The sequence below is a fragment of the Pongo abelii genome, chromosome 8 (genome assembly GCF_028885655.2).
Source record: "Pongo abelii isolate AG06213 chromosome 8, NHGRI_mPonAbe1-v2.0_pri, whole genome shotgun sequence".
NCBI lineage: Eukaryota > Metazoa > Chordata > Mammalia > Primates > Hominidae > Pongo > Pongo abelii.
This window is the reverse complement of record NC_071993.2, coordinates 15474842-15499511: the sequence shown is the minus strand read 5'-3', so window position 1 is coordinate 15499511 and position 24670 is coordinate 15474842. Positions and strand designations below refer to the sequence as shown.

Sequence of the window (24670 nt, the reverse complement as noted above, 5' to 3'; positions counted from 1 at the left end):
GCTAAAAGAGCCTGTTCCTCCCTTCTGCAAAGGTAGCCAGTATCCCCCAGACTAGCTGAGTGATCTTTGGCTCTTCATCATCCTGCTCTAATTTTCCACTTTCTTGCCTGAGAAATGGTGGGAATGGGCCAGTTCCTTCAAATTCTGTTGAGTTCTAGCATTCTGGGATTCCATGATTCCTATCATTGCTTTTCACGTTCAGAAATGTAGGAAAAGCCAGGCTCGGTGGCTCACACCTGTAATCCCAGCACTTTGGGAGGCCGAGGTGGGCAGATCGCCTGAGGTCAGGAGTTCGGGACAAGCCTGGCCAGCATTGTGAAACCCTGTCTCTACTAAAAATACAAAAATTAGCTGGGCGTGGTGGCGCATGCCTGTAATCCCACATGCTCGGGAGGCTAAGGCAGGAAAATCACTTAAACCCAGGAGGTGGAGGTTTCAGTGAGCCGAGATCGTGCCATTGCACTCCAGAATGGGTGACAAGCGTAAGACTCTGTTTCAAAAAAAAAAAAAAGAAAAGAAAACCAAGAAAGATACTAGAGCCATCATAAAGGGACCACGGGGTATTTGTAGTTGTCTTGGTACCTAGAACTGGGGTGATAGACAAGATGCAATATGCAACCACTAGACTCGGAGGCTCTGGGGAGATAGGAGCTGGCGTTCAGAATCGGTGCCTGATTCTTCCCTGTGCCATCTTGTGCTCCAGACGTTGGAATTTTTCCCCCTTCTTAATGACATTTCCAGACTTCCTCACAGCTAGGCTTCTGGGTGGGAGTCAGTTTCTGCCAAGTGGATGCTCTTGGTAGAGATTTGGAAAGCAAAGAGAGACAAGACTGTCTCCCTGCTGCAGGATGTGCTGGACTTTTCTGCAGGGGTAGCTTCCCTGTGTCTAGTCACTGGCAGGGAGGGTGGCAGGAGCCTGGCTTCCTGATCCCTGGCCTCGGCAAGAGTGCAGGCTAAGTGAAACCTCTGCAGGCCGGGCGCCCTGGCTCACGCCTGTAATCCCAGCACTTTGGGAGGCCAAGGTGGGCAGATCGCTTGAGGCGAGGAGTTCGAGACCAGCTTGGGAAACATAGTGAAACCCCATCTCTACTAAAAATGCCACAAAATTAGCCAGCCATGGTGGCATGCGCCTGTAGTCCCAGCTACTCAGGAAGCTGAAGCAGGAGAACTGCTTGAATCCGGGAGGCAGAGGCTGCAGTGAGCCAAGATCACACCACTGGACTCCAGCTTGGGTAACAGAGTGAGACTCCGTCTCGGAAAAAAAAAAAAGAAAAGAAAAACCTCTGAAGCACAATCCAGCTTCCCAGCCTTCCTGACTGGGGCACAGGAGCAGCACCCCAGGATCCCAGGAGAGGGGGCTGTTCTGGAAGATTTTCCTAGAGCCCCTCCTCTGTCCCCTTCGCAGATTTTTGTAAGCACCTAATTCCCTGTAGAATGTGTAAGAAGCTAGAGAGGTTTCTCTTTCCATCACACGAGCCCTTACTGATGGAGGTGTTAACCTATGTTCAGAAAAAGCAAAATCTCTTTCAGACTGTGGTGATTAAGTTTTAAATGTGCTAGCCAGGCATGGTGGCTCACATCTGTAATCCAAGAACTTTTGAAGGCTGAGGCAGGAGGATCATTTGAGCCCAGAAGCTTGAGACCAGCCCTGGCAACATAGTAAGACCCCATTCTACAAAAAATTTAAAAAATTTAGCCAGGCATGGTGGAGTAGTCCCAGCAACTGCAGAGGCTAAGGTGGGAGGATTGCTTGAGCCCAGGAGATCAAGGCTGCAGTGAGCTATGATTGCACCACTGCACCCCAACCTGGGCAACAAAGTGAGACCCCATCTCGAAAAAAAAAAAAAAGGTACTACTTACATCTTTATTTCCAAATCAGTAGAAGACACAGTTCCCAGGAACTGCAGCTCTGTACATAAAGGACCTCTGCTTACCCCAAGACTCTCAGGAATACAATTGTCCTTCAGCAAAAGTATAAATAGGCTTCAGGTATATTTAGATTGGTACTATTTGCCCTACATTCAAACACATTACTGGGCAGAGGAGTTAACAACCAGTATTTATAACATTAAATGAGAAATGCCACTGACTTACAAATAAACATTCGAGACAGAAAATCCATTTGTAAAACCAAGGACTCAAATTTGTGCATAAAGCCAGACGTTTCAAGGATTATGAGGGACTGATTATTTTTCTCTCCTCTTTCTTTTTTGAGGAAAACCATTGGTTTTCACCTCGTGCTTCCCAACAGGAAAGTAGGAAGTCTGGGCCAATTTTTATTATTTTTTTATTGTTGTTTTGTCTCCTTTTTGGCTTACTTTCTGAAGATTTTATTAATAGAAGAATACAGTTATAAAATACTAACTGACATTTTTATGAAACTTTAAAATATGTACCAATGAAGTTCCTCTTGTCCACTAAAGTCTCAAGCTAAAGAAAAGATAGTAGGCCAGGTCTGGCAGTTCACACCTTTAATCCCAGCATTTTGGGAGGCCAAGGAAGGAAGATTGCTTGAGGCCACTAGTTCAAGTCCAGCCTAGGCAAAATAGCAAGACTCTCATGTCTACAAATTTTTTTTTTAATTAGCTGGGTGTGGTGGTGCACGCCTATAGTCCCAGTTACTCGGGAGGCTGAAGTGGGAGGATCACTTGAGCCCAGGAGTTTGAGGTTATAGTGAGCTATGATTATACCACTGCACTCCAGCCTGGGTGACAGAGTGAGAACCTGTCTCAAAAAACAGGTGAGGGGGAAGCTAGTAGAAAATGACACCAGCAGCCAAAGCACTCCTGGTTAAGACTCATTTTATACACAAATGGCTCTCCTAGGGCCATATGTATTCAAAGTAAATGCATCTAAACCTATTGTATAATTTGCCCAGAAAAATCATCTCTTCACCCCCATTTCCATTTTTATGGGGACTCCAATGAAGGATTCTCTTTGTTTAGTAATTAAAACAGGACTAGGATATTAAGAGAAAGGTTCTGACGGTGGGCAGCTTTGAGTCAAAAGCATTATAATTAAATAGAAGAAATGAAAAGAAAATAAGAAAGTACCACGCAAAGATCGAATTTGAAAATTAATCGGAGATCAGCGGAATTTCTGAAACTTTCCCTCTGGTTCAGGTATAATCAGCCACACAACAAAAGTTCATCTGATGCTAATTACCTTCTCCATTTTCTCCATTATCTTCCTCTCTTTTCCCTCTTTTTTCTATGAAAAAAAAAAACAAAAACCCCTTTCTATTCTCTGCCTTGCTTCATGTCCCTTTGTGCATTTCTGAAGGTGGAGCAGTAGTCACAGATAGACATTTTCTGGCAAGAACATGGACGCTTACTGTCTTGCCTTGCACTTTTTGTCCATATGACAGTAAATTCAGTGGGTTAACTGGCTGGGCGTGGTGGCTCACACCTGTAATCCCAGCACTTTGGGAGGCCGAAATGGGTGGATCACTTGAGGTCAGGAGTTCGAGACCAGCCTGACCAACATGGTGAAACCCTAGCTCTACTAAAATTACAAAAAATTAGCCAGGCGTGGTGGCACATGCCTGTAATCCCAGTTACTTAGGAGACTGAGGCAGGAGAATCGCTTGAGCCCAGGAAACAGAGGTTGTGATGAGCCGAGATCGTGCCATTGCACTCCAGCCTGGACGACAGAACAAGACGCTGTCTCAAAGAATAAAATAAAAAATAAATTTAAAAAATTCAATGGGTCAGCAAAGAATAGAGCTGGAAACTTCTACTTGCTCTAATGGAATGGGTTTGCCAAAAGAGCATATTGGCTTAAAATGAATTGCTGAGCAACTCAATTCTCCATTAGCCACTAGCCTCTGAATACTCTTTTCAAAAGCCAAACCTATTGATCAAGTGCCTAGGATGTGTCCCAGACTCCTTGAGTTATTAGAGGATGCACAAAGTAGAACTCTAAGACAGGGGATCTGAAATCATAGGACCAAATGGCATAATCTGAAATTCAATCCTGCAGGCTGATGTACACTCTCAGCATCTCCCATATAATTCAGAATTATTTCCTGAATAAGATGCCTCTCCTGGGACGGGCGCGGTGGCTCACGCCTGTAATCCTAGCACTTTGGGAGGCTGAGGCGGGTGGATCACTTGAAGTCAGGAGTTCGAGACCAGCCTGGCCAACATGGGGGAAACCCCGTCTCTACTAAAATACATAAAAATTAGCTGGGTGTGGTGGTGCATGCCTGTAATCCCAGCTACTAGGAAGGCTGAGGCAGGAGAATCTCTTGAACTTGGGAGGTGGAGGTTGCAGTGAGCCGAGGCCGAGATCACGGCACTGCACTTCAGCCTGTGTGACAGAGTGAGACTCCGCCTCAAAAAAAAAAAAAAAAAGAAAAGCCTCTCCTGGCTGAAAACCTGTACGCGAGAAGGGAGGTTGTAGGAAAAAAAAACGAAAGATGCTTTTGAAAGAAAGAGCTTGTTGGAAAGTCACAGATTGAAATATGAGGGCTGAACCACACAGAGGAAAAAGAGGAGGGTTCGGGATCACTTAAACACATCAGTCCCTTGACAGTAATTTTGTTATCTTATTTTTTGGTTTGTTTTTTCTTTTTTATATAGATGCAGATAGCTTCAAAAAAAAAAAAAAATGCTGGGCTGTTAACAATTTCTATCTGTGGCTACATTCTATCTAACTTAAATAAAAGTGCCAGCAAACAGAAGTAGCAATGACCATAACATACTTCCTGACCTGTACAATCTCATAAAATTCTGTTGTTTACTGGAAGCTTCTTACTCAGGGGCAGACTGGGGGGTAGGGGCTGGGGGAAGAAAGGGAAGAAGGAAGAACAATACCTCTCCAAGGAAACCCAGACAATTAAAATTCCACCACGGGACTGGACGCAGTGGCTTACGTCTGTAATCCCAGCACTTCGGGAGGCCAAGGCGGGCAGATCACCTGATGTTGGGAGTTCAAGACCAGCCTGACTAACATGAAGAAACCTCATCTCTACTAAAAATACAAAATTAGCTGGGCGTGGTGGGGCATGCCTGTAATCCCAGCTACTCAGGAGGCTGAGGCAGGAGAATCGCTTGAACCCGGGGGGTGGAGGTTGCAGTGAGCTGAGATTGCGCCATTAAACTCCAGCCTGGGCAAAAAGAGTGAAACTCTGTCTCAAAAAAAAAAAAAAAAAAAAAAAAAAAAAAATCCACCACGTGGGACCAACATCAGGAAAGATTTCAATAGAATAAGTAATCTTGGGCTAAGAAACCTTGACACAGAGCCCCTGAAATCAAGGTCTCTGGAAAATTCAGACAGGAAAAGTTCTGTATATGGCATGACTTTTCTTCTTTTTTTCTTTTTTTTTTTGGCACAGGCCTGGAAAATTGAAATCAAATGCTGCACAGTCAAGCAACTTCTAAGCAATTTCAAATAAGTACAGTCATAATTCATCTCTAGTCAAACAATGTGAGATTTTAGTAAGAGCAACAGGAAAAGTTCTAGAGGGAAAGAACACTTCTAACTTCCATTGTTCTGCAAATACTCCTCCACAAGTAATTTTTTTCCCTTACTTACTGAGTGGGTGTCTGATGATCATGATCGGAACATGAGGAAAGGTAAACCATATTTTTTATTCCTGTAAAGGATAAGTGTGATTATTTAATTCTTACATAATTCTGGCTACATGATATGCAAGTATGTTAGTTTGAGTGATGTAGCAGAATCTGTGTTCCTTACAGCCTCCCACCCAGGTAACTGGAAAATACCCGGGTGATGAGATAATACTCTTGGGGGCCCCAGCCCTGTTTTTGGCTTTGAGACTGGCCTGCAGAATGTACTGTGCAGATTGTTTAACTTCTTTCTGTTTCACAAGGGCATCTGCAAAATGGGATGGCAGCGGTGTTTCTGAAACTATTTAGATAAGATTCAGTGTTGCTATGAGGGTACATAAACTTCTCCTAAAGTTCCAATTCATCCTGGAAAGTATTGTTATACACAATAATAACAACCACCTCCATCAGACCTGAGCACTTCGCAGGGGTGTCCAAGGGAGAGAATACAGTCATGGGTTCTTCGTTTTTATTTTTGGTTGAGCCAGTAAAGCCCCTGCCTCATCCCTCTTTTCCACTTATCACTAGAGATGGAAACTAAACACGATGGCTTTAGGCTGCTAAAAGTCTAAAACAAAACAGAACAACAGCAACAGCAACAACAACAACAACAAAATAAGGCAGGTTGGACAAGCTTGATACAGTTAAGATTGTGAACCCAACTTGATTCAGTTTATTAAGATTTCTTCCACAGCTGCCCCATCTGGGAAGTGAGGAGCGCCTCTGCCCGGCCGCCCACTCTGGGAAGTGAGGAGCGCCTCTGCCCGGCCGCCCACTCTGGGAGGTGAGGAGCGCCTCTGCCTGGCCACTCCGTCTGGGAAGGGAGGAGCGCCTCTGCCCGGCCGCCCCGTCTGGGAGGTGAGGAGTGCCTCTGCCCGGCCGCCCCGTCTGGGAGGTGAGGAGCGTCTCTGCCCGGCCGTCACCCCGTCTGGGAGGAAGTGAGGAGCACCTCTGCCCGGCTGCCCCGTCTGGGAGATGAGGAGCACCTCTGCCCGGCCGCCCCGTCTGGGAGGTGAGGAGTGCCTCTGCCCGGCTGCCACCCCGTCTGGGAGGAAGTGAGGAGCACCTCTGCCCGGCCGCCCCCTCTGGGAAGTGAGGAGCGCCTCTGCCTGGCCGCCACCCCATCTGGGAGGAAGTGAGGAGCGCCTCTGCCTGGCTGCCCCATCTGGGAAGGGAGGAGCGCCTCTGCCCAGCCGCCACACCGTCTGGGAAGTGAGGAGCGCCTCTGCCTGGCCACCCCGTCTAGGAGGTGAGGAGCGCCTCTGCCTGGCCGCCCAGTCTGGGAAGTGAGGAGCGCCTCTGCCCGGCCGCCCAGTCTGGGAAGTGAGGAGCGCCTCTGCCTGGCCGCCACCCCGTCTGGGAGGAAGTGAGGAGCGTCTCTGCCCGGCCGCCCCGTCTGGGAAGTGAGGAGCGCCTCTGCCCGGCCGCCCGGTCTGGGAAGTGAGGAGCGCCTCTGCCCGGCCGCCCCCTCTGGGAAGTGAGCGCCTCTGCCCGGCTGCCACCCCGTATGGGAAGTGAGGAGCGCCTCTGCCCGGCTGCCCCATCTGGGAGGTGAGGAGTGCCTCTGCCTGGCCACCCTGTCTGGGAAGTGAGGAGCGCCTCTGCCCGGCCACCCCGTCTGGGAGGTGAGGAGCACCTCTGCCCGGCTGCCACCCGGTCTGGGAGGAAGTGAGGAGCGCCTCTGCCTGGGCGGCCCCACCTGGGAAGTGAGGAGCGCCTCTGCCCGGCTGCCCCGTCTGGGAGGAGAGGAGCGCCTCTGCCCGGGCGGCCCCGTCTGGGAAGCAAGGAGCGCCTCTGCCCGGCCGCCCTGTTTGGGAGGTGAGGAGCGCCTCTGCCCGGCTGCCCTGTCTGGGAGGTGTACCCAACAGCTCCGAAGAGACAGCGACCATCGGGAGCGGGCCATGAGGACGATGGCGGTTTTGTTGAAGGGAAGAGGGGGGAAGTGTGGGGAAAGGATCAACTCAGGGTTAAATGGATTAAGGGCGGTGCAAGATGTGCTTTGTTAAACAGATGCTTGAAGGCAGCATGCTCTTTAAGAGTCATCACCACTCCCTAATCTCAAGTACCCAGGGGCACAAACACTGCAGAAGGCCGCAGGGTCCTCTGCCTAGGAAAACCAGAGACCTTTGTTCATGTGTTTATCTCCTGACCTTCTCTCCACTATTATCCTATGACCCTGCCATATCCCCCTCTCCGAGAAACACCCAAGAATCATCAATAAATACTTCATAAATTAAAAAAAAAAGGGGGGGGGGTTTAATTAGCCAGGGGAGTGACCCAGTAACTGCACTTCTGAGTACTTATCTTAATAAATAAAAAGAAACAAAAACTTAAAAAAAAAAAAAAAAAAAAAAAAAAGATTTCTTCCACCCTGAAACGTTCTGGATCTCTATACTAAGATCACAAACATCAATGTTTTGAGTGAAGAATAAGACTTAGAAAAATTGCATAGAATGGGATTTTTTTTTCTGTTTTAAATATTTCTATCTGAAATAATTATAGACTCATAAAAAGTTACAAAAATAGTACAGAGAAGTCACATATACCCTTCCCCCAGCTTCCCCCAATTGTAACATCTTATATAACTGTAGTACACTGTCAACACCAGGAAATGAACACTGGAACCATAGTATTCACTAGATTTGCACCTCACTGGGATTAGAGCAGGTTCAAACAATTTGGACACTCCTGGAGGTAATTTGAATCATTTGCATAAAATTTATTCTCCGAAGTAACATGATATAGGGAATTTACACTTATCAGATCTTTGTATTTTGGGCAAGTTGTTTAATGGCACCAAGCCTCGGTTTGTTCATCTGTGAAATGGAAACAATGATACCTACCAAATAAGTTGTTTTGAGGAAATAGCTCCAGTTCAGTGAGTGCCATATATTAGGAACTCTGATGCCATATATTAGGCTTTGATGCAGGAGTCAGAAGAAGGAGGGAATCCAGCAGTCCCTATTTCTTTCTGCCTTCCTACCTGCCACCCTGTGCAGGTGAGTGATTTGCGCAAATTGCAGCATTGGTTCTAAAGGTGACTATAAAATCCATATGGGCTTCTGTACGTCCTAGTTTTTCTCATGTCTCACAGTCATTTGTCTTTTATAAGCCAACTGGGCAAGTGCCATCCTTCATTCTTTTTTTGGTATGGTATCTGCCATGTCTAAATGCTCAATTAATGAAATTACAATAATAACCCTCCTTCTGGCCTGGTGTTCTGGAAGCAGTGTGGGGTGGATGATGGGTCTGGAGTGGATTTTCCTAGGTCCCCAGTGGAAGTCAGAAGGTCACCGCAGTGCTAGTTGGAAGAGAAGGTGGAGAGGGACAGGTGGACGTGAAGTTTGTGTGGAAGGCATACAGACAGGAGTGGGTTGAGAGAAAGAAAAGTTGAGGTTGGCAGGGAGGGGGTCCCTAGGCTCAAGGAAAGTCTAGAGGTTTGGTTTTGTTTTGTGTGTGGTTTTTTTTGGTGGTTTTATTTTTTGATTTTTTTTTTTTTTTTTTTTTTTTTTTGAGACGGGGTCTCAGTCTGTCATCCAGGCTGGAGTGCAGTGGCACGATCTTGGCTCACTGAAACCTCCCCAATCCCAGGTTCAAGCGATCCTCCCACCTCAGCCTCCTGAGTAGTTGGGACCACAGGCATGGGCCGGCATGCCTGGTTAATTTTTTGTATTTTTGATAGAGACAGGGTTTCACCATGTTGCCCCAGCTGGTCTCTTAACTCCTGAACTCAGGCCATCCACCTACCTCAGCCTCCCAAAGTGTTGGGATTATAGGCATGAACCATCACACCCAGCCAAGTCTGGAGGTTTTTGTGAAGAGTTTCAATTTTGGGGTCAGACTGACTGTTTTATTAGAATTTTGGCTCTGCCATTGACCAGGTATGCACTTTTGGACAAATTCCTGAACCCTCCTTAGCCTCTTTTCTCATCTGTGAATGGGGGAGATAATGCTAATTACCTCTTAGATCATGTATTGTGAAGATGGACAAAGAGTCTCTGCTTGACTGAACTACAGTCAGGCTCCGGAACCTTCTTCTAGGCCCAGTTGTGCCCTTCCTTATAAAATCTGCTTTCAGGAAGAACCCTGCTAAGTCAGTTTACCAAGAACCCCCCACCCTGGATATCTGATCAGCTTCCCCATCCGCCCTGTCCTGCGCAGCCCTGCCAGGGGATGTCTGACTTTCAAGAATCCCCCTTCCCCCTGATGTTTCCTCTTATAATTTTTCGTTCCCTGCATCCCATCCTGGTCCTCGGTTATAAATCCCCGCTTGTTCCTGCTGTGTTCAGAGTTGAACCCAACCTTTCTCCCCCACTGTGGAATCCCATGGCAGGGCCTATACCTATTGCGATGGTTCCAAAGAGGGTCTTCTTTGCTGTGCTTTCACACGTGTCATGGAATAATCTTTTTTCTTTAATAGGACAGAAATTTTTAAAGCACCTAGGGCCTCAAAAGATGTGGATTTCCTCCCCACCCTAACCCCTAGAACCATCCATCCAAGTACCATTCCACCTGAAGCTGTCCACACACCAACACGTAGGTACTGCAGGCCTACTGCAGTCTATACTGGCTTAGGGAGTGTTCTTGCGGATCTTTAACACTGGGTGTGAAATCTACGTTGGGGGACACAACTAGATTAGGATGGCACCCGGTGGGGGGTCACACCCAGATACAATGTCTTCTGCGGCCCCTCGGGTGACCTGGTGTGATGAAAAGGGCTACGCCCTGAAAAGCAGGTCTGGCTCTTCTGCCAGGCTGCGGGGATGGGGCGCGCCGGGGCCGTGTCGCCGGGGGTCGGGCTGGGGGCGCGAGGCAGTGGCGCCGGGCGGGGGCGCCCTCGGCGCGGCAGCCGCCAGGTGGCACCACGGGCCCGGGGCCTGGGCGCTGGCAGCGGCGGCGGCGGCGGCGGCGGGCGGGGCAGGAAGGGGTTAAGGAGCTGGCGGAGCAGCCGCAGCCGCCGCCGCCGCGGCTCTTCGGGGAAACCCGGCGCGGGGCGCGGGAGGGAGCGGCCGGGGCGGCGGGGCCGGGCCAATCGGGCGGCGGGCCCGGCGCGCGGAGCCAGCGACATGGAGGGGGGCGCGGCGCCCGGCCGCCCGTGACGCGCCGCCGCCCGGCCCGCTCTCGGCGAGCCCGAGCCGCCGCCGGCCCCGCGGCGGAGATGAGCAGGTCCGCGGCGCTGCTGCTGTGCCTGCTGGGCTGCCACGTCTGGAAGGCGGTGACCAAGACGCTGCGGGAGCCCGGCGCCGGAGCCCAAGGTCGGTGGGCGGCGGCGGGGCCGGGGGCTTTGTGTCGCGCCGGGCCTGGCGCGGAGGCGGCGGCGGCGGGAGGGTCCCGGGCCGCGTGGTGGCGACGCAGCCCGAGCCGCATCGGGAGCCTCCGGGCCTGCAGCACCCGCAACGCGCTCCCGAGGGGGCGGCGCGGGCCGAGGACGCTGGGTGACCCGGGCAGAGGCGCCGGGGGCCGGGGATCGGGGGCTGGGTCGGGTGGGGGCGCAGGCAGCTCCAGCTGCTGTCGCCGCTGCGGCGGGAGCTCGTCTGGATGCGCCCGGGGGTCCCCTTTATGCCGCGCCTCGGACACGCGGCTCTGTCTCCTGTGCCGCCGCGGACAGAGGGGCCGCCCAGGGCGCGCCGCCCGATAGCGCTCCCGGCTCCCCACGCCGGGCTCGGGTCCGGGAAGCCCCAGCTCCTGGGCTGCGCTGGGGCCTTTTGTTGTGGCGGGAGGGGGCGGCTGATGCCCCGGGGTGCCTCCTGTGTCCCGGGACCCCGAGGTCCGCGGCCGCTGCCCGCCACCAGCCACTAGCCTGCCGCAGTTTGGGAAAGTTTGGGGGGTTCTCTCCCCCTGCCTATCTGACGTTTCTTCCAGACCATAAGGGATTTGCTTAGCGGCCCAGGAATCTTCTCTGGAAGGGGAGAAAGAATTGAACTGGGAGGCCCTCATCGCTCACCAAAAAAAAAAAAAAAAAAAGAATCCTTTCCAGGTCTGTTTGTCGCCAGCTCGTGCCTTTTGTCTCGTCTTTGGCCTCCACAAATCTGCTTTCCAGCCCTGGGAGTAACGTGGTCGCCTCTGAGAATGGCCACGAGCTTGTCTTTTGTTTTTAAAATCAGCGTTTTTTTAGGGGAGTCCCCCACACCCACCCTGAAGCTTGCTTGGCACATTTTTGTGGGGACAGCGTCGAGGGCTCCTCTGTTGCTGGCGTTTTCAAAAAGGCCACTGAGGCCCGCAGATGAGCCTCTGCATTCACCCAGGGCACCGCTGCCTGGACTCTTGCCGGGAGCTCAGGTCTCTGCGAGGGAGCTCCCTGCAGCCCTGAAGAACCCCGGGATTCCGAGCCCGAGGCCTGTCCCCTCAGAAGGGTGTGTGTCCTGCAAAGTCGGCCCTGCAGGCCAAAGAAACGAGGAGTGCTGCATCCGAGGGTCTCCTTGCTGGAACCCTCTTTCCTCGGCTAACCCGCTCAGGGTGCCTGGGAGCAGAGACGCCCGGGCTTCCACCACGATGTTGCTACGGGGAGGAAAGGCTCTGCCAACAGTCTGTTGGGTTGAGTTTGTTGCCTACATGTTGAGTTGAAGGTTTTCATATTCTGGCACTTGCAGTATCATTTCCTGGTATATCTTAAATGCATTGCTTCTTCTATGGCCGTGGTAGAATATGACCGTTATGAATTGTGTATAATTTTAGTAATGCCTATCATGGAAGAGCGGACAGCTAGAAAATACAAAAAGACCTATATATCTCTTCGTGTAGGAAACGAATGTTTAGGACATTAGATCATCAGTGTTGCATTGTAGCTTCTTTTGTTAATACCCTACTGCTTTTTTGAATCAGCTATTTTAGAGGATGATATTTGCACTTCAGCAAGGCCGTTAATTTTAAAGAGCAAGTTGAATTTTTCGTTTTGCACTTGAAATACCAATATATGGAAGTATTAAATTCATGCACTTCTGAAATAGAGAAAGGAAGGCATGTCTTCAATATATATATAACAGGTTTAGGTCTAAGACCACGTTTTACCCAGCTCTTGCTGCTAAAAATCCGCCTCTCATGAATGGAATATTATGCGAAATGGGAGGGAAATGGTCAACATGAGAAGAGGTTTCTGCCATGGCTAGCAGTGGCTTAGTTTAGGGTATGGTTGGAGTGGGAGATCAAGTATCTTGGCATAGTTTACCCCTTGTATTACTTCCTTTGTTGTTATCTACTGTAAGGATGGCTTTTTAAAGCCTTGAGCCCAGGAGCTCTTTTGGAAATCAGGTCTCACTACCTGGCATCTGGATTTTGAGCTAGCAGCATTTTTAAGGGAATGGACAATTTCTCCTTTGACATTAGAAGGTCAGTCCCAACTCACTGAGTTCTTCAAAGCATCTTAACGTTCACTTGCTATAGTATGACGTAGTTTTAAAATTCATGTGTTCTCTGCTCTCCTGGATCATGTACACGATGAAGACAAATGCTGCATCTGATTTCACTTTGCATTTCCCACAGTGGGTTGTAGGTTGTTATGCATACAGTTGGTGCTTAGATGGTGCTGAGTAGGTAAGCATCAACCATAGCTGATACCTACACCATAACGCAACCTTTAGTCATCATCATTGGCTTGCATTTTAAGAAGAAAAGTTCAACGTTTACCTTCCCCAAAAGCTAATTTGTAAGAATCTTGCTTTTATGTAGAATCTGTTGTTTGAATCTTTCTTTGAACAAGCATTGCACATACATATTATGCACCAACAGGATTTGGGAATTACTTTGGTAAAACTGCTTAGAGAACTCAAACAGACGGAAATCATATACTGTAGTAGTCCAACTAGATTGCTAGAACTAAATGACACCTTTTTAATTAAATGAGTCTTTATGTCATCTGATGAAACTAGCATCTGCAAAATTTCTTGGCATTACTTTGCTTTTTATATATTCAAGATAAAATTGGAGGTTTGGCTTCAGACTATCTTCCCGTAGCTGCTTCGAATCGGCAAAGTGATTTCCAATGCCACAGTCAGTTGTCACAGCGAGGATTGGCTTTGTTCATCATGAATTTGAACTAGCTCTAGACTATGACTATTTTTATTAAGTGTTTCCTCTCCATTGCTCTGGAGCATTTATAGTATCAAATCTATTTTCTGGGAATTTTTCAAACACTGTTGTTCAAAAGTATTGACCCATTTTGAATTTCTTCACCTCTTTTGCAAAACTGTAATGAGGCTGGGTTCAATAGAGAGGGTTGTCCTAGAAGAGCAGTAAGCTGTGCAGATGTACTCTTTAGGGATGTGTTTTTGAAGCCCAGCACTCTTATTTATGTGCCAAAAGGAAGGTCAGAGCTAGGTTAAGAACTTCATGCTCAGACATCTTATTGGATGATGTTTATTTTGTCGCTGGATATCTAGCAGGTGTTTGAGGCAAACCCGGTGCTGAAAGTGCAAGGTATTTTGCGATGATGCGCTAGCTTTTTGCTCATCTCCGAAAAGCTGCAATCTGTTATAACATTTGAGGCGAATGATTGGCTCTGTCTCTTCTCTAAGAGGTCTATTCTTTGCCAAACTCAAACTTCAGTTATTAGAACACTGGGATCTGTTGAAAGACCACGAAGCCATGTGAGGTATCAGGAGGATCATCCAACAAGCCTAACTTACGGTGACATTGTATTAAGAGCATGACTTCTAAATAAAACTCATGGACTCACATCCTGGGAAACTGCAGGAGCTGGACTCATAGAGGCCGCTGGGCTTCCTTGCAAGCCAGGTGTGAGGGCTTTATGCGGGAGCAACAGTAACGTCTAGGGAATTTCTGGAAAAGTCTTTGAAATGACTTCATGAATTATTTTTGTATCTTATTTGTACTTGTCTATAATACTTTGTAACTTATAGGTTGTTACCTTAACATCCAAACCAAAAGAAGGAAAATAGTGCATGCATTTCTAAACAAATAGCTTTCAAGTATTAATATTCTCAGTTTTTTTTGTTTTTTTGTTTGTTTGATTTTTTTTTTTTTTTTGAGACAGAGTCTCGCTCTGTCGCTCAGGCTGGAGTGCTGTGGCGCGATCTCAGCTCACTGCAAGCTCCGCCTCCTGGATTCATGCCATTCTCCTGCCTCAGCCTCCCGAGTAGCTGGGACTACAGGTGCCTGCCACCACGCCCGGCTATTTCTTTTGTATTTTTAGTTTCACCGTGTTAGTCAGAATGGTCTCGATCTCCTGACCTTGTGATCCGCCCGCCTCAGCCTCCGAGAGTGCTGGGATTACAAGCATGAGCCACCGCGCCCGGCCACTTTCTCAGTTTTAATCAATTCTTTATTTTAACCAAATTACTGACATCTCAGTAAATCTAACTGTGCATGTTTATTATTGCTGGCAAATACTAATTTGGAATTTTTAGTAAATATTAATTTCCTACTTTTAGTAAACACTACTTACCAAGAAAACATATGGAAATAAGCTGAATAGACAGCAGGTATGTATAATGCTGCATCATGAAGAAAAAGTTGAATAAAGCATATTTCAGAGATTTAGAGAGAAGAGTTTGTCCTGTGATGACAAATACCTTGTGTACTTTTTGTGAAACATGTTTAGCGGAAATTATACATATCAGTAATGCTGTTATAGTTTGATCAAGTTATAGAGAAGATTTTACACAAATCATTTTCACTTAATATCACCAAATATGACTTTAGGACTCATAAAGACAACAGTTGTAGCTAAATTATTAAACTCCAGGAAACACAGAACTGAATATATTTTAAATGTGTTTTAGAAATTAAGTTTCAGGCCAGGCACAGTGGCTTATGCCTATAATCCCAGCACTTTGGGAAGCTGAGGTGGTTGGATCGCTTGAGGTCAGGAGTTCAAGACTAGCCTGGCCAACATAGTGAAACCTCATCTCTACTAAAAATACAAAACGTAGCCAAGCGTGGTGATGGGCACCTGTAATCCCAGCTACTTGGGAGGCTGAGGCAGGACAATTGCTTGAACTCGGGAGGCAGAGGTTGTAGTGAGCGGAGATCGCACCACTGCACTCCAGCCTGGGCAACAGAATGAAACTCCATCTCAAATAAATAAATAAATGAAATTACATTTCAGTGCTTGACCAATGAATTGTATGAAATAACTGTTTTTTAAGAAGAAATTCTACAGTGTAACCCAATAGCATACCCTGAATTAAGAAAACCATTATTTAAAAAATAAATCTAACTTGTAAATAGGCAAAATTTGAGGCAACTCCCCACTTTAGAAAGGGCTTCAGGATAAGTTCACCTAAACAGCTGAGTCAGCATATGTAAGATGACTCCACCTTCTCTGATCAAGCCTCTGTTTCATTCGCCAGCTCCTCTTTTAGATTCAAGTCCGTTTGCAAACATTTGCTCATCTTTCTTTCTGTCTGTCTGCATTTCTCTCTCTCTCTCTTTTTTTTTTTTTTTTTTTTTTTGACAGAGTCTCACTGTGTCCCTCAGGCTGGAGTGCAGTGGTGCAATCTCGGCTCACTGCAACCTCTGCCTCCCAGGTTGAAACGATTCTCCTGCCTCAGCCTCCCTAGTAGCTGGGATTACAGGTGCATGCTACCACACGTGGCTAATTTTTGTATTTTAGTAGAGATGGGGTTTCACCATGTTGGCCAGGCTGGTCTTGAACTCCTGAACTCCTGACCTCAGACAGTCCGCCCACCTAGGCCTCCCAAAGTACTGGGATTACAGGTGGGAGCCACCATGCCCAGTCCTTTTCTTTCTTTCATTTACCCTTTTCAGAACTTATTAATCTTTGCAAATTCTGGGAATTAAGCCCCTCTGGGTGGATGACTCAGGCTTTCACATCTTTAGTTGATGTCATAGCTCCATCTCTTTATGTCTAGCAAACTGGTAGACACCTCCACTTCAGCACTCCAGGTTTACCTCAAACTCTTTGTCCTTCCTTCTGCAGCCCAGCATTCCTTCTTCTCTGTTAACCAGACTCGAAATCTAAGTGTCTGCTCACGTCCCTTCCCTCCCTTAAAATCCATGCAGTAGGAATCTCATAGATAAACTTACATAGCAAATGTTAGTGCCGGAAGGGTCTTGGGGATGAAGTTGATCTTCCTTGTTCTGGAGATGAGGAAACCCAGGCCAGGTGACCTAAGGTAATTGTGCTCTCTGGCCATGCAGATGTCGTGGTAGTAGAGTAATGGCCCCCAGAATGTCCATATTCTGATCCCTGGAACCTGTATGTGACTTTACGTGGCTGAAGACTGTGGCCAAGTGATTCTGTTAAGGATCTTGAGATGGGAAGATTAGTCTGAATTATCATCCAGCTGGGCCCATTGTAATCAATCACAAGAGGGAAGCAGGAAGGTCAAAGTCAGAGGAGATGTGCTAATAGAAGCAAGGGGTCCAAGTCAGGGAGAGACTGAAGACGCTACACAGACAGCTTTGCAGATAGAGAAAGGGGCCAGGAGCCAAGAAATGCAGGTGGCTTCTAGAAGCCAGAAAAGGCAAGGAAACCAATTTTACCCTCGAGCCTCCAGAAGGAATGCAGGCTTGCTGACATCTTGGCTTTAGCCCAGTGAAACTGATTTTGGACTTCCGACCTCCAGAACTGTAAGATTATAAGTGTGTGTTTTTTCCAACCACTGAGTTGTTTGATAATTTGTTATGGCAGCAATAGGAAACTAACACAGACCCTAACCCCTAAGAACTGTGAATAGAGATTCGCCCACACAGGATGGTGGTGCAGCATGGACTGCTTTTTGGAACTGAGCTACTGAAGTTACATTTGGAAAAACGCATGGAGTTCTTGCATTGGTTTACCAAAATTCCACCAAACTGGAGCCATGACAAGGATCCTTGGGGACCACCTCAAGGACACCCACCATCACCAGAATAACTGTTTTCCCTCCAGATGAGGAAGGAAAAGTAGGCTGTGGCTTTTCTTATGTTCGGGTCCATTGAGTGTGCTGTGTTCCTTCCAGAGCTGGGATTCACACCTGCTGGGAGAACATGTAGCCTCTGAAACCCCTGCCAAAAGCCACTTTCAGAAGTCTTGCTGGCTTTTTGGCTGTGCTCTAATTTTTGTTGAAACATGTCTATTAGTAACCAAATGAAGTAAAAGGAAGCTGGGATGGGATGTCGCCATAGTCCCTTCTGCCTTTCTGTAATGAAATGTTAGGGACCGCCCCCCACCCTCTGCCCACCCGACTTGAATGGCCTCCCAGTTGTCCTCCCCAAGGCTCAGCCTGGCCCCTCTGAGATTTCTCCGCCTCTCTCAGGCAAATGCGCCCCACCAGCTCCAGGGCCCAGGGCCATTTGAACAATCCAAGAAGCCCCCATGCTGATGAGGGAGGAGCACTGTGGAAACACCTCGACAAGCCTTGCCACTGCATCTGTTGGGGAATAGAGGAAGGGAGAAGTTGCTTGCTCTCCTGTAACTTCCATCTCATTTGGGAGCAAAAGAATCCAGTTCAGTGGGCCCCAGAGAGGGGAGACAGGTGACATTTGGGCAGAGTCTCGAACAGAAGCTGAAGGGGTCACTGATGGCTTGGTGGAGTCATATGGGACTCCATCCAACCTCATGTCTAGGGGAAGGAGAAGGGTGATGAAGTGTCCTGCCATCAGTCTCCTGCCAAGGAACTGAACTTAAAGCTGCAGAGAAGCTTGAACCTTCTCGATTTCTGGGCTTTGGCCAAAAGGTAGATAAATAATGGAGGAAGGGAGTGAATCACTCAGTTATTTTAAGGCCGATGACCTTGCCACAGGTTAAGGTAGCATCCTTGTCTCTCTCTCATAGCGTAGACATAGTATTCATTCGTTTCTCCTGATTTCCACTCCATGTCTACCTTAGCGCTTTTGGGTCCTTGCTAAAGACAGCATTGTCTTCATCTCAGTTTTAATTTGTCCTTTCAACTCAAAACTCTCTTCCATGTTGTCTGTCTTCAAGCACCATTTAATTCACATTCCCGTCCTGCAGAATAATGCGAAGTATATCCCTTAAGTGTGAAGCCTGGATGACTAAGCCCGGCCTTTACGACCTCCATGCCCGTCTTTGAATGCCTTTCCCACTGTCTCCTGCTCTTCCCAGTTCAACTCGTCTCCTCTAGAACATTTCCTTTATCCTCCTTTCCATGGTTGCTCTACACCCTCACTTCCTTCATCTGTAGCTGACCTCTTTTCTGCTCTTGAAATCAAGTTCCTAAATCTTAGCATCTGCTGTATGAAGACAGTGTGCTAAATACTTATTGGACAAAAAGAGGTGGTCTGTCAGGGAGGGGGCATTATATTTTTTGCATAAGCTTGATTATTTTGCAGTTCTCACCTCGGAAAGTTTACAATCCTATTGGAAAATAGGTGGAAAAATAAATGCCAAAAGTGAGAAGGACATCTAGATGGTAGTTTTTATGTAATTAGGCATGAGTCTCTTGATTCAGATGAAACCCACTAACTGTTGTACGACTAAAAACAAGTTCAGCTGCTGGTTGTTGGTAATGTTTTTGTTTTTGAGACAGAGTCTCGCTCTGTCGCCCAGGCTGGAGTGCAGTGGCACCCTCTCAGCTCACTGCAACCTCTGCCTCCTGGGTTCAAGAGATTCTTCTGCCTCAGCCTCCCTAGTAGCTGGGATTATAGGCACATGTGACCATGCCTGGCTAATTTTTGTATTTTTAGTAGAGACGGGGTTTCATCCCATCTCGGATTTAGTAGAGGTGGGCCAGCCTGGTCTCAAACTCCTGACCTCAGGTGACCCACCCACCTCAGCCTCCCAAAGTGCTGGGATTATAGGTGTGAGCCACCATGGCAGCCAGTAATATTGATTTCCAGATATTTCAAGGAGTTACGCACAGTGGGACACAGAAGTCTTATTTCAAGGAGCGTAAGTGTGCATTCCATCACTCAGGGTTCCTAAAAGTTGCAAATTAAGTAGAAGAGGCCCTAGTTGATCAAATATTTAAAGTAGCTACAGCACAGACTGGATAATACTGGTGCTTTAGTGATTTTCATCGTCACTGGGAATCTCTGAATAATAACGATGGAAGAATTAGGTCAAGCTGTCTTATATTCCTTAAACTGGACGGGAAGATAATATGATCAAATGTGGATTTCATCTGTTCATCCATATTTTGAACTCTTACTTTTATATGAAATACATAAGGACACTCAAATGTGAGAACCAGCAAGATCTTTTGGAATTTTGGGAAGTAGCAATTCGCTTAGGAAAAGATACCTTGGAAGTGAGAATTGAGTTTACGAGAGATTGTTTTATCATTTTGTTTGTCTTGTTTTAATCTGTACTCCCACAAGGATAGAGAGGCATACATTTAATGAGATAAGGCCCAGATAGTTCCAAGTTAGATGAACGTTTTTATTTTCTTAGATGTACTATCTTGAACTCAGAATTTGAATAGGAAAATGATTGAATTTGTATTGGGGGAAAGAGTTTTAATGTCATTTTGGCAGAGCTGAATGAAGAGCACTGAACACTTTTATTAAAGTTGTCCCCAATCCATAAAGTGAGTCCTATCAGTAAGATTTATGATTTTTTTTTTTTTGAGACAGAGTCTTGCTCTGTCACCCAGGCTGGAGTGCAGTGGCATGATCTCGGCTCACTGCAACCTCTGCCTCCTGAGTTCAAGCGATTCTCTTGCCTCACCCTCCCGAGTAGCTGGGACTACAGGTGCACACCACCTCACCTGGCTAGTTTTTGTATTTTTTGTAGAGACAGGGTTTTACCATGTTGGCCAGGCTGGTCTCGAACTTCTGACCTCAGGTGATCCACCCGCCTCGGCCTCCCAAAGTGCTGGGATTACAGGCATGTGTTGCTACGCTTGGCAAGACTTCTGATTTCAAGAACAGCCATTAGTACCCCAGTCTCAATGAATGACGTTCACTCTCTTCCTCTTTATTCTTACATTATTTGAGTGTGATTTTGGTGTGGTTTCCTTGCACCACAATTATGGCTTAAGTCTCTTCCCTCACAGAGGAGTCAATAAGAAGTGTATTCTAAGGGAAATGTATATTAACAGAGAGAAAGCACGTGTACTTTGTATCTTAACATTTTATTATAAGTAACATTTGCTATTATCTTAGTTGTTTAATTATTAATAATTTATCCTTTATAATTAATCATATTTTATTAATGATTAGGTGAGGACATTGATTATAATTTCTTATAAAGGTAAGACGAGGGCTTGCAAAAGTTAGATCCAAATTTAGATCTAAAAAATAATAACCCTCTGTAGGCAGTAACTATGGCAGTAACAAAGTTGAAGCATAGAATAGGTTAATTTTATTTTAATCCATGGGAAAAAGACTTAGATCTTTTAGGTGACTGTAACATTAATCAAGTAAAAATTCGAAAGTGTGGCTTGGCTACCAGAACCACCAGGGTGATGTTGGGCTGCCTTGATGAAGGTGTGGTTTCTAGAAAGCAGATTGGGGCATAATCTTACTGTATCATGAGCTGATCTGACCATACTCAGATGATTGTGGTTGACCCTAGATGCCAGACACATTCAAAGGAGAGCTTGAAATCACGTCTCCTGGCATTGTATGCTCTGCTTATCCATGTGATAACTGTTACCCATTCATGATGTTTGCTGGTGTTGGGCTAGACTGGCACTCCTCTGTACCCACCCATCCCTGTGACAGAAACCACATTGTCCCTGGTCATGACAAGCTCAGCCCTAGAATAGCTAAACTGAGCTAATCAGAAGGAGGAAATCCTAAAGGGGTAGCCTCAAAGTCTTGTTTGTGAAAGATGGTTCAATTCCAGAGAGTATTTGATCTAGAGGGAAAAAAGGGAAACATGTTAGGGAACTTCTGATATTTTCATTGCATTAGTTTTCCATTGCTACCTTAACAAACTGCCACAAATGGAGCAATTTAGCCACCCATTATTGTCTCACCATTTACATGGGTCAGAAGCTTGGGTATAGACAGCATGGTTCAGCCAAGTCTCTGGTTGGGGTCTCACAAGGTCAAAAGCAAAGCATCGGGGTCAGGTGTGGTGGCTCACACCTGCAATCTCAAAACTTTGGGAAGCCAAGTTGGGGAGATTGCTTGAGCCCAGGCATTTAAGACTACCCTGTGCAACATAGCAGGACTTCATCTCTATAAATAATAAAAAAAATTAGCCAGGCATGGTGGTACACTGTGGTCCCAGCTACTCAAGAGGCTGAGGTGGGAGGATCGCTTGAGACTGGGAGGTTGAAGCTGCAGTGAGCCATGATCACATAACTGCACTCCAACCTGAGCGACAGAACAAGACCCTGTCTCAAAACAAACAAACAAACAAACAATCAGCTGGGCCATGTTCCTTTTTGGAGGCTCTGGAGAAGAATTCATTACCAAACTCAACGAAGTTGTTGTTAGAATTCAGTTCCTTGCCAATTCAGGACCGAGTCCCTGTTGCTTTGTTGTCTTGGCCAGAAGCCTTTCTGACCTCCATGAGGCCACCTGCATTCCTTGTCACCTTGCCCCTTACATTGCCAACCCAGCAAGAGTGCATCCAGGCCTCCTGCATGTCCAGTTGCTCTGACTTACCCTTCTGCCATGTCTCTGTGGCTACAGCTGGAGAAAGTTCCCTGCTTTTAGGGGCTCATTCAGGATAATCTCTTTATCTTGAAATCCATAGCCCTAATGACCTGCAGTCCCTTTTTAACACAACGTATTGATAGGTTCCAGGGATGAGGAACCTGTCCAACGGCCAGAGGGTACTGGGAGGCCCATTTCTCTGCCCTTGAGGATGTTGAGAAGGAGGAAAAAGACTGCTGAGGGTGTCCTCTCAGGTTCTGGACAAGTGACTTCCCTGTCCCTTCCCTCCCTGAGACTTTAGAACCCACCATGGACACACATTGCAAGGAAAACAGGCAGCTTCTGCAATCCTGAAAGTTGTATTTAAAGTGGTGCTGTTTTTGTATGTTGACTTTAAGACCCTGGGAGTGAAGTTTGTTTAGATAACTGTAATTTATTAAATTCTTGGAATTGTCAATATTGATTTGTCTGCTCTACTTAATGTTAAATTGATACAATAGAGATAGGCACTCTCAGCTTCATTCACCTGGACATGTAAAACTAACAATGATGATTAGCAAACATGTGCTCGGTGCTTCTTACATGCCAGACAGTATGCAAAGGAGCTTGACAGATCATCTTATTTAATCTTCACATCAATCGCATGCAGCGTAAGTATCATTCTCCCTTTATAGAAGAGGACTGTGAGGTGCAAAGAAGTTAAACGACTTTCCCAAAGTTGCACATTAATTGGAAGAGTCTACTGTTATGTAGGAGACAGCCTGGACTTCACCCCCCAACTGTGCTGCTTTATGACTTAGAGGATTACATTATAATTTCACACAATGTTGATCCTCATAGCATTTTACCAATGTAAATAAGGGGCTTTTCATGGGCCTGGTAATTTTCATGAACAAAGACAAAAACACCCCATGTGTGGTTCCTGTTTGCCCTTGAACCATGAAAAGCAACCTTGAGCATCTTTTATGAGGGAAGCTTGGTACTTGATATCCAGATGTGTGGAAGAGATAAAAAGCTCCCACAAATAACTCTCATGAGCTCTTAGGGAGGTCCAATAGAACAGAGTGGGATTTGGGTTTACACCCAGCTGAGATTGGGGGAATCTTCTGGCTTGTGTGTTCAGAGCCCATTAATATTTGGCAAACTGTTTATATAAAAAGAGAAACATGTTTGAACCCAGCGATTGGTGAGTTGGGGAAGGGAAGGATGAGGTTACGTGTAAAACATTCAGGTATGATTGGATTCCTAAAGCATAATGAGATGCCTTTTTTCTCCTTTTGGCATAGAGTGAGGGCTTTCTTTGCTCTGAAATAAGTGTGAAATATCAGTATTTATTTGGTATTTGAACTTGTAAAAGTTTAATATTTTTCTTTGTTTTAAAAAAAGCTTCTAGACAGGCACAGTGGCTCACGGCTGTAATCCCAACACTTTGAGAGGCCAAGGCAGGAGGATTGCTTGAGCCCAGGAGTTCAAGACCAGCCTGGAAAACATAGGGAGACCTCGTCTCACACAAAATTTAAAAATTAGCTGGGCATGGTGGCAGGCACCTGTGGTCCCAGCTTCTTGGGAGGCTGAGGTGACAATACCACTCAAGCCCAGGCGTTGGAGACTGCAGTGAGCCATGATCATGTCAGTGTACTCCAGCCTGGGTGACAGAGCAAGACCTTGTCTCAAAAAATAAAAAGCTTTCTACTTCCTCTTTGCTTATACAAAGACTCAGAAAACTAATTTTAAACTGATAGATAGTATTATAGGACTGTAATAGGTTTTTATTTTTCCAGTTTATCTCATGAAAATGTCAGTCATACAAAGAAATGGAAAAAATTTTGCAGTGAATACCCATACACATCACTTAGGCTCTATAATTAACATTTTATTATACTTGCCTTATTACCTACTCATTTATTCATCCTTCTATCCATCCATTAATCATATTCTGTGCATTTTAAAGTATGTCTCAGGCATCAGTGCCCTTTCCCCTAAATAAATACTTCAGCATGTATCTCATTAATTAGTGTTCCATATTTACTTAATGCTTATTTTTCCTCTTAGGGAAATTTACATACCAGGAAATTCACAAATATTAAGTGCTAACCTAGGCACACATATGTGCAGCTCAAAACCCTATCAAGGTGCCGAATATTTCCATCATTCCAGAAAGGTCCCTCATTCCCTTCCTAGTAAATTCCTGCCTCTACTCTTCAGGGCAACCACTGTTCTGATTATTTTCTACTATAGATTAGTTTTCTGTCTTTTTTAGAACTTCATATAAATTGACAGTATGTACTCTGGTACTCTGGTTTATTTTATTCACCATGGATTTTTTGAGATCCATCCATTTGTTTTTGGTTTGTTTGTTTATTAATTTATTTATTTATTTTGAGACGGAGTCTCGCTCTGTCACCCAGGCTGGAGTGCGATGGTGTGATCTCGGCCCACTGCAAGCTCCACCTCCCGGGTTCACGCCATTCTCCTGCCTCAGCCTCCCGAGTAGCTGGGATTACAGGCGCCTGCCACCATGCCGGGCTAATATGTTTTGTATTTTTTAGTAGAGACAGGGTTTCCCCACGCTGGTCAGGCTGGTCTCGAACTCCTGACCTCAGGTGATCCACCCGCCTCAGCTT

At 46.4% G+C, this 24670-nt stretch overlaps 1 protein-coding gene across 4 annotated transcripts in view; it reads left to right on the top strand.

Moving 5' to 3' along the window:
• Window positions 1-10638: 10638 nt before the first annotated feature.
• Window positions 10639-24670, top strand: part of FAM171A1 (family with sequence similarity 171 member A1) — a 159156-nt gene continuing 145124 nt past the window's right edge. For 2 of the 4 annotated variants that reach the window (XM_054521445.2, XM_054521444.2), the window contains exon 1: window positions 10673-10828. In XM_054521445.2, the coding sequence (XP_054377420.1) occupies window positions 10732-10828 (97 nt within the window). In that variant the 5' untranslated portion in view covers window positions 10673-10731. 4 annotated transcript variants of the gene reach the window in all.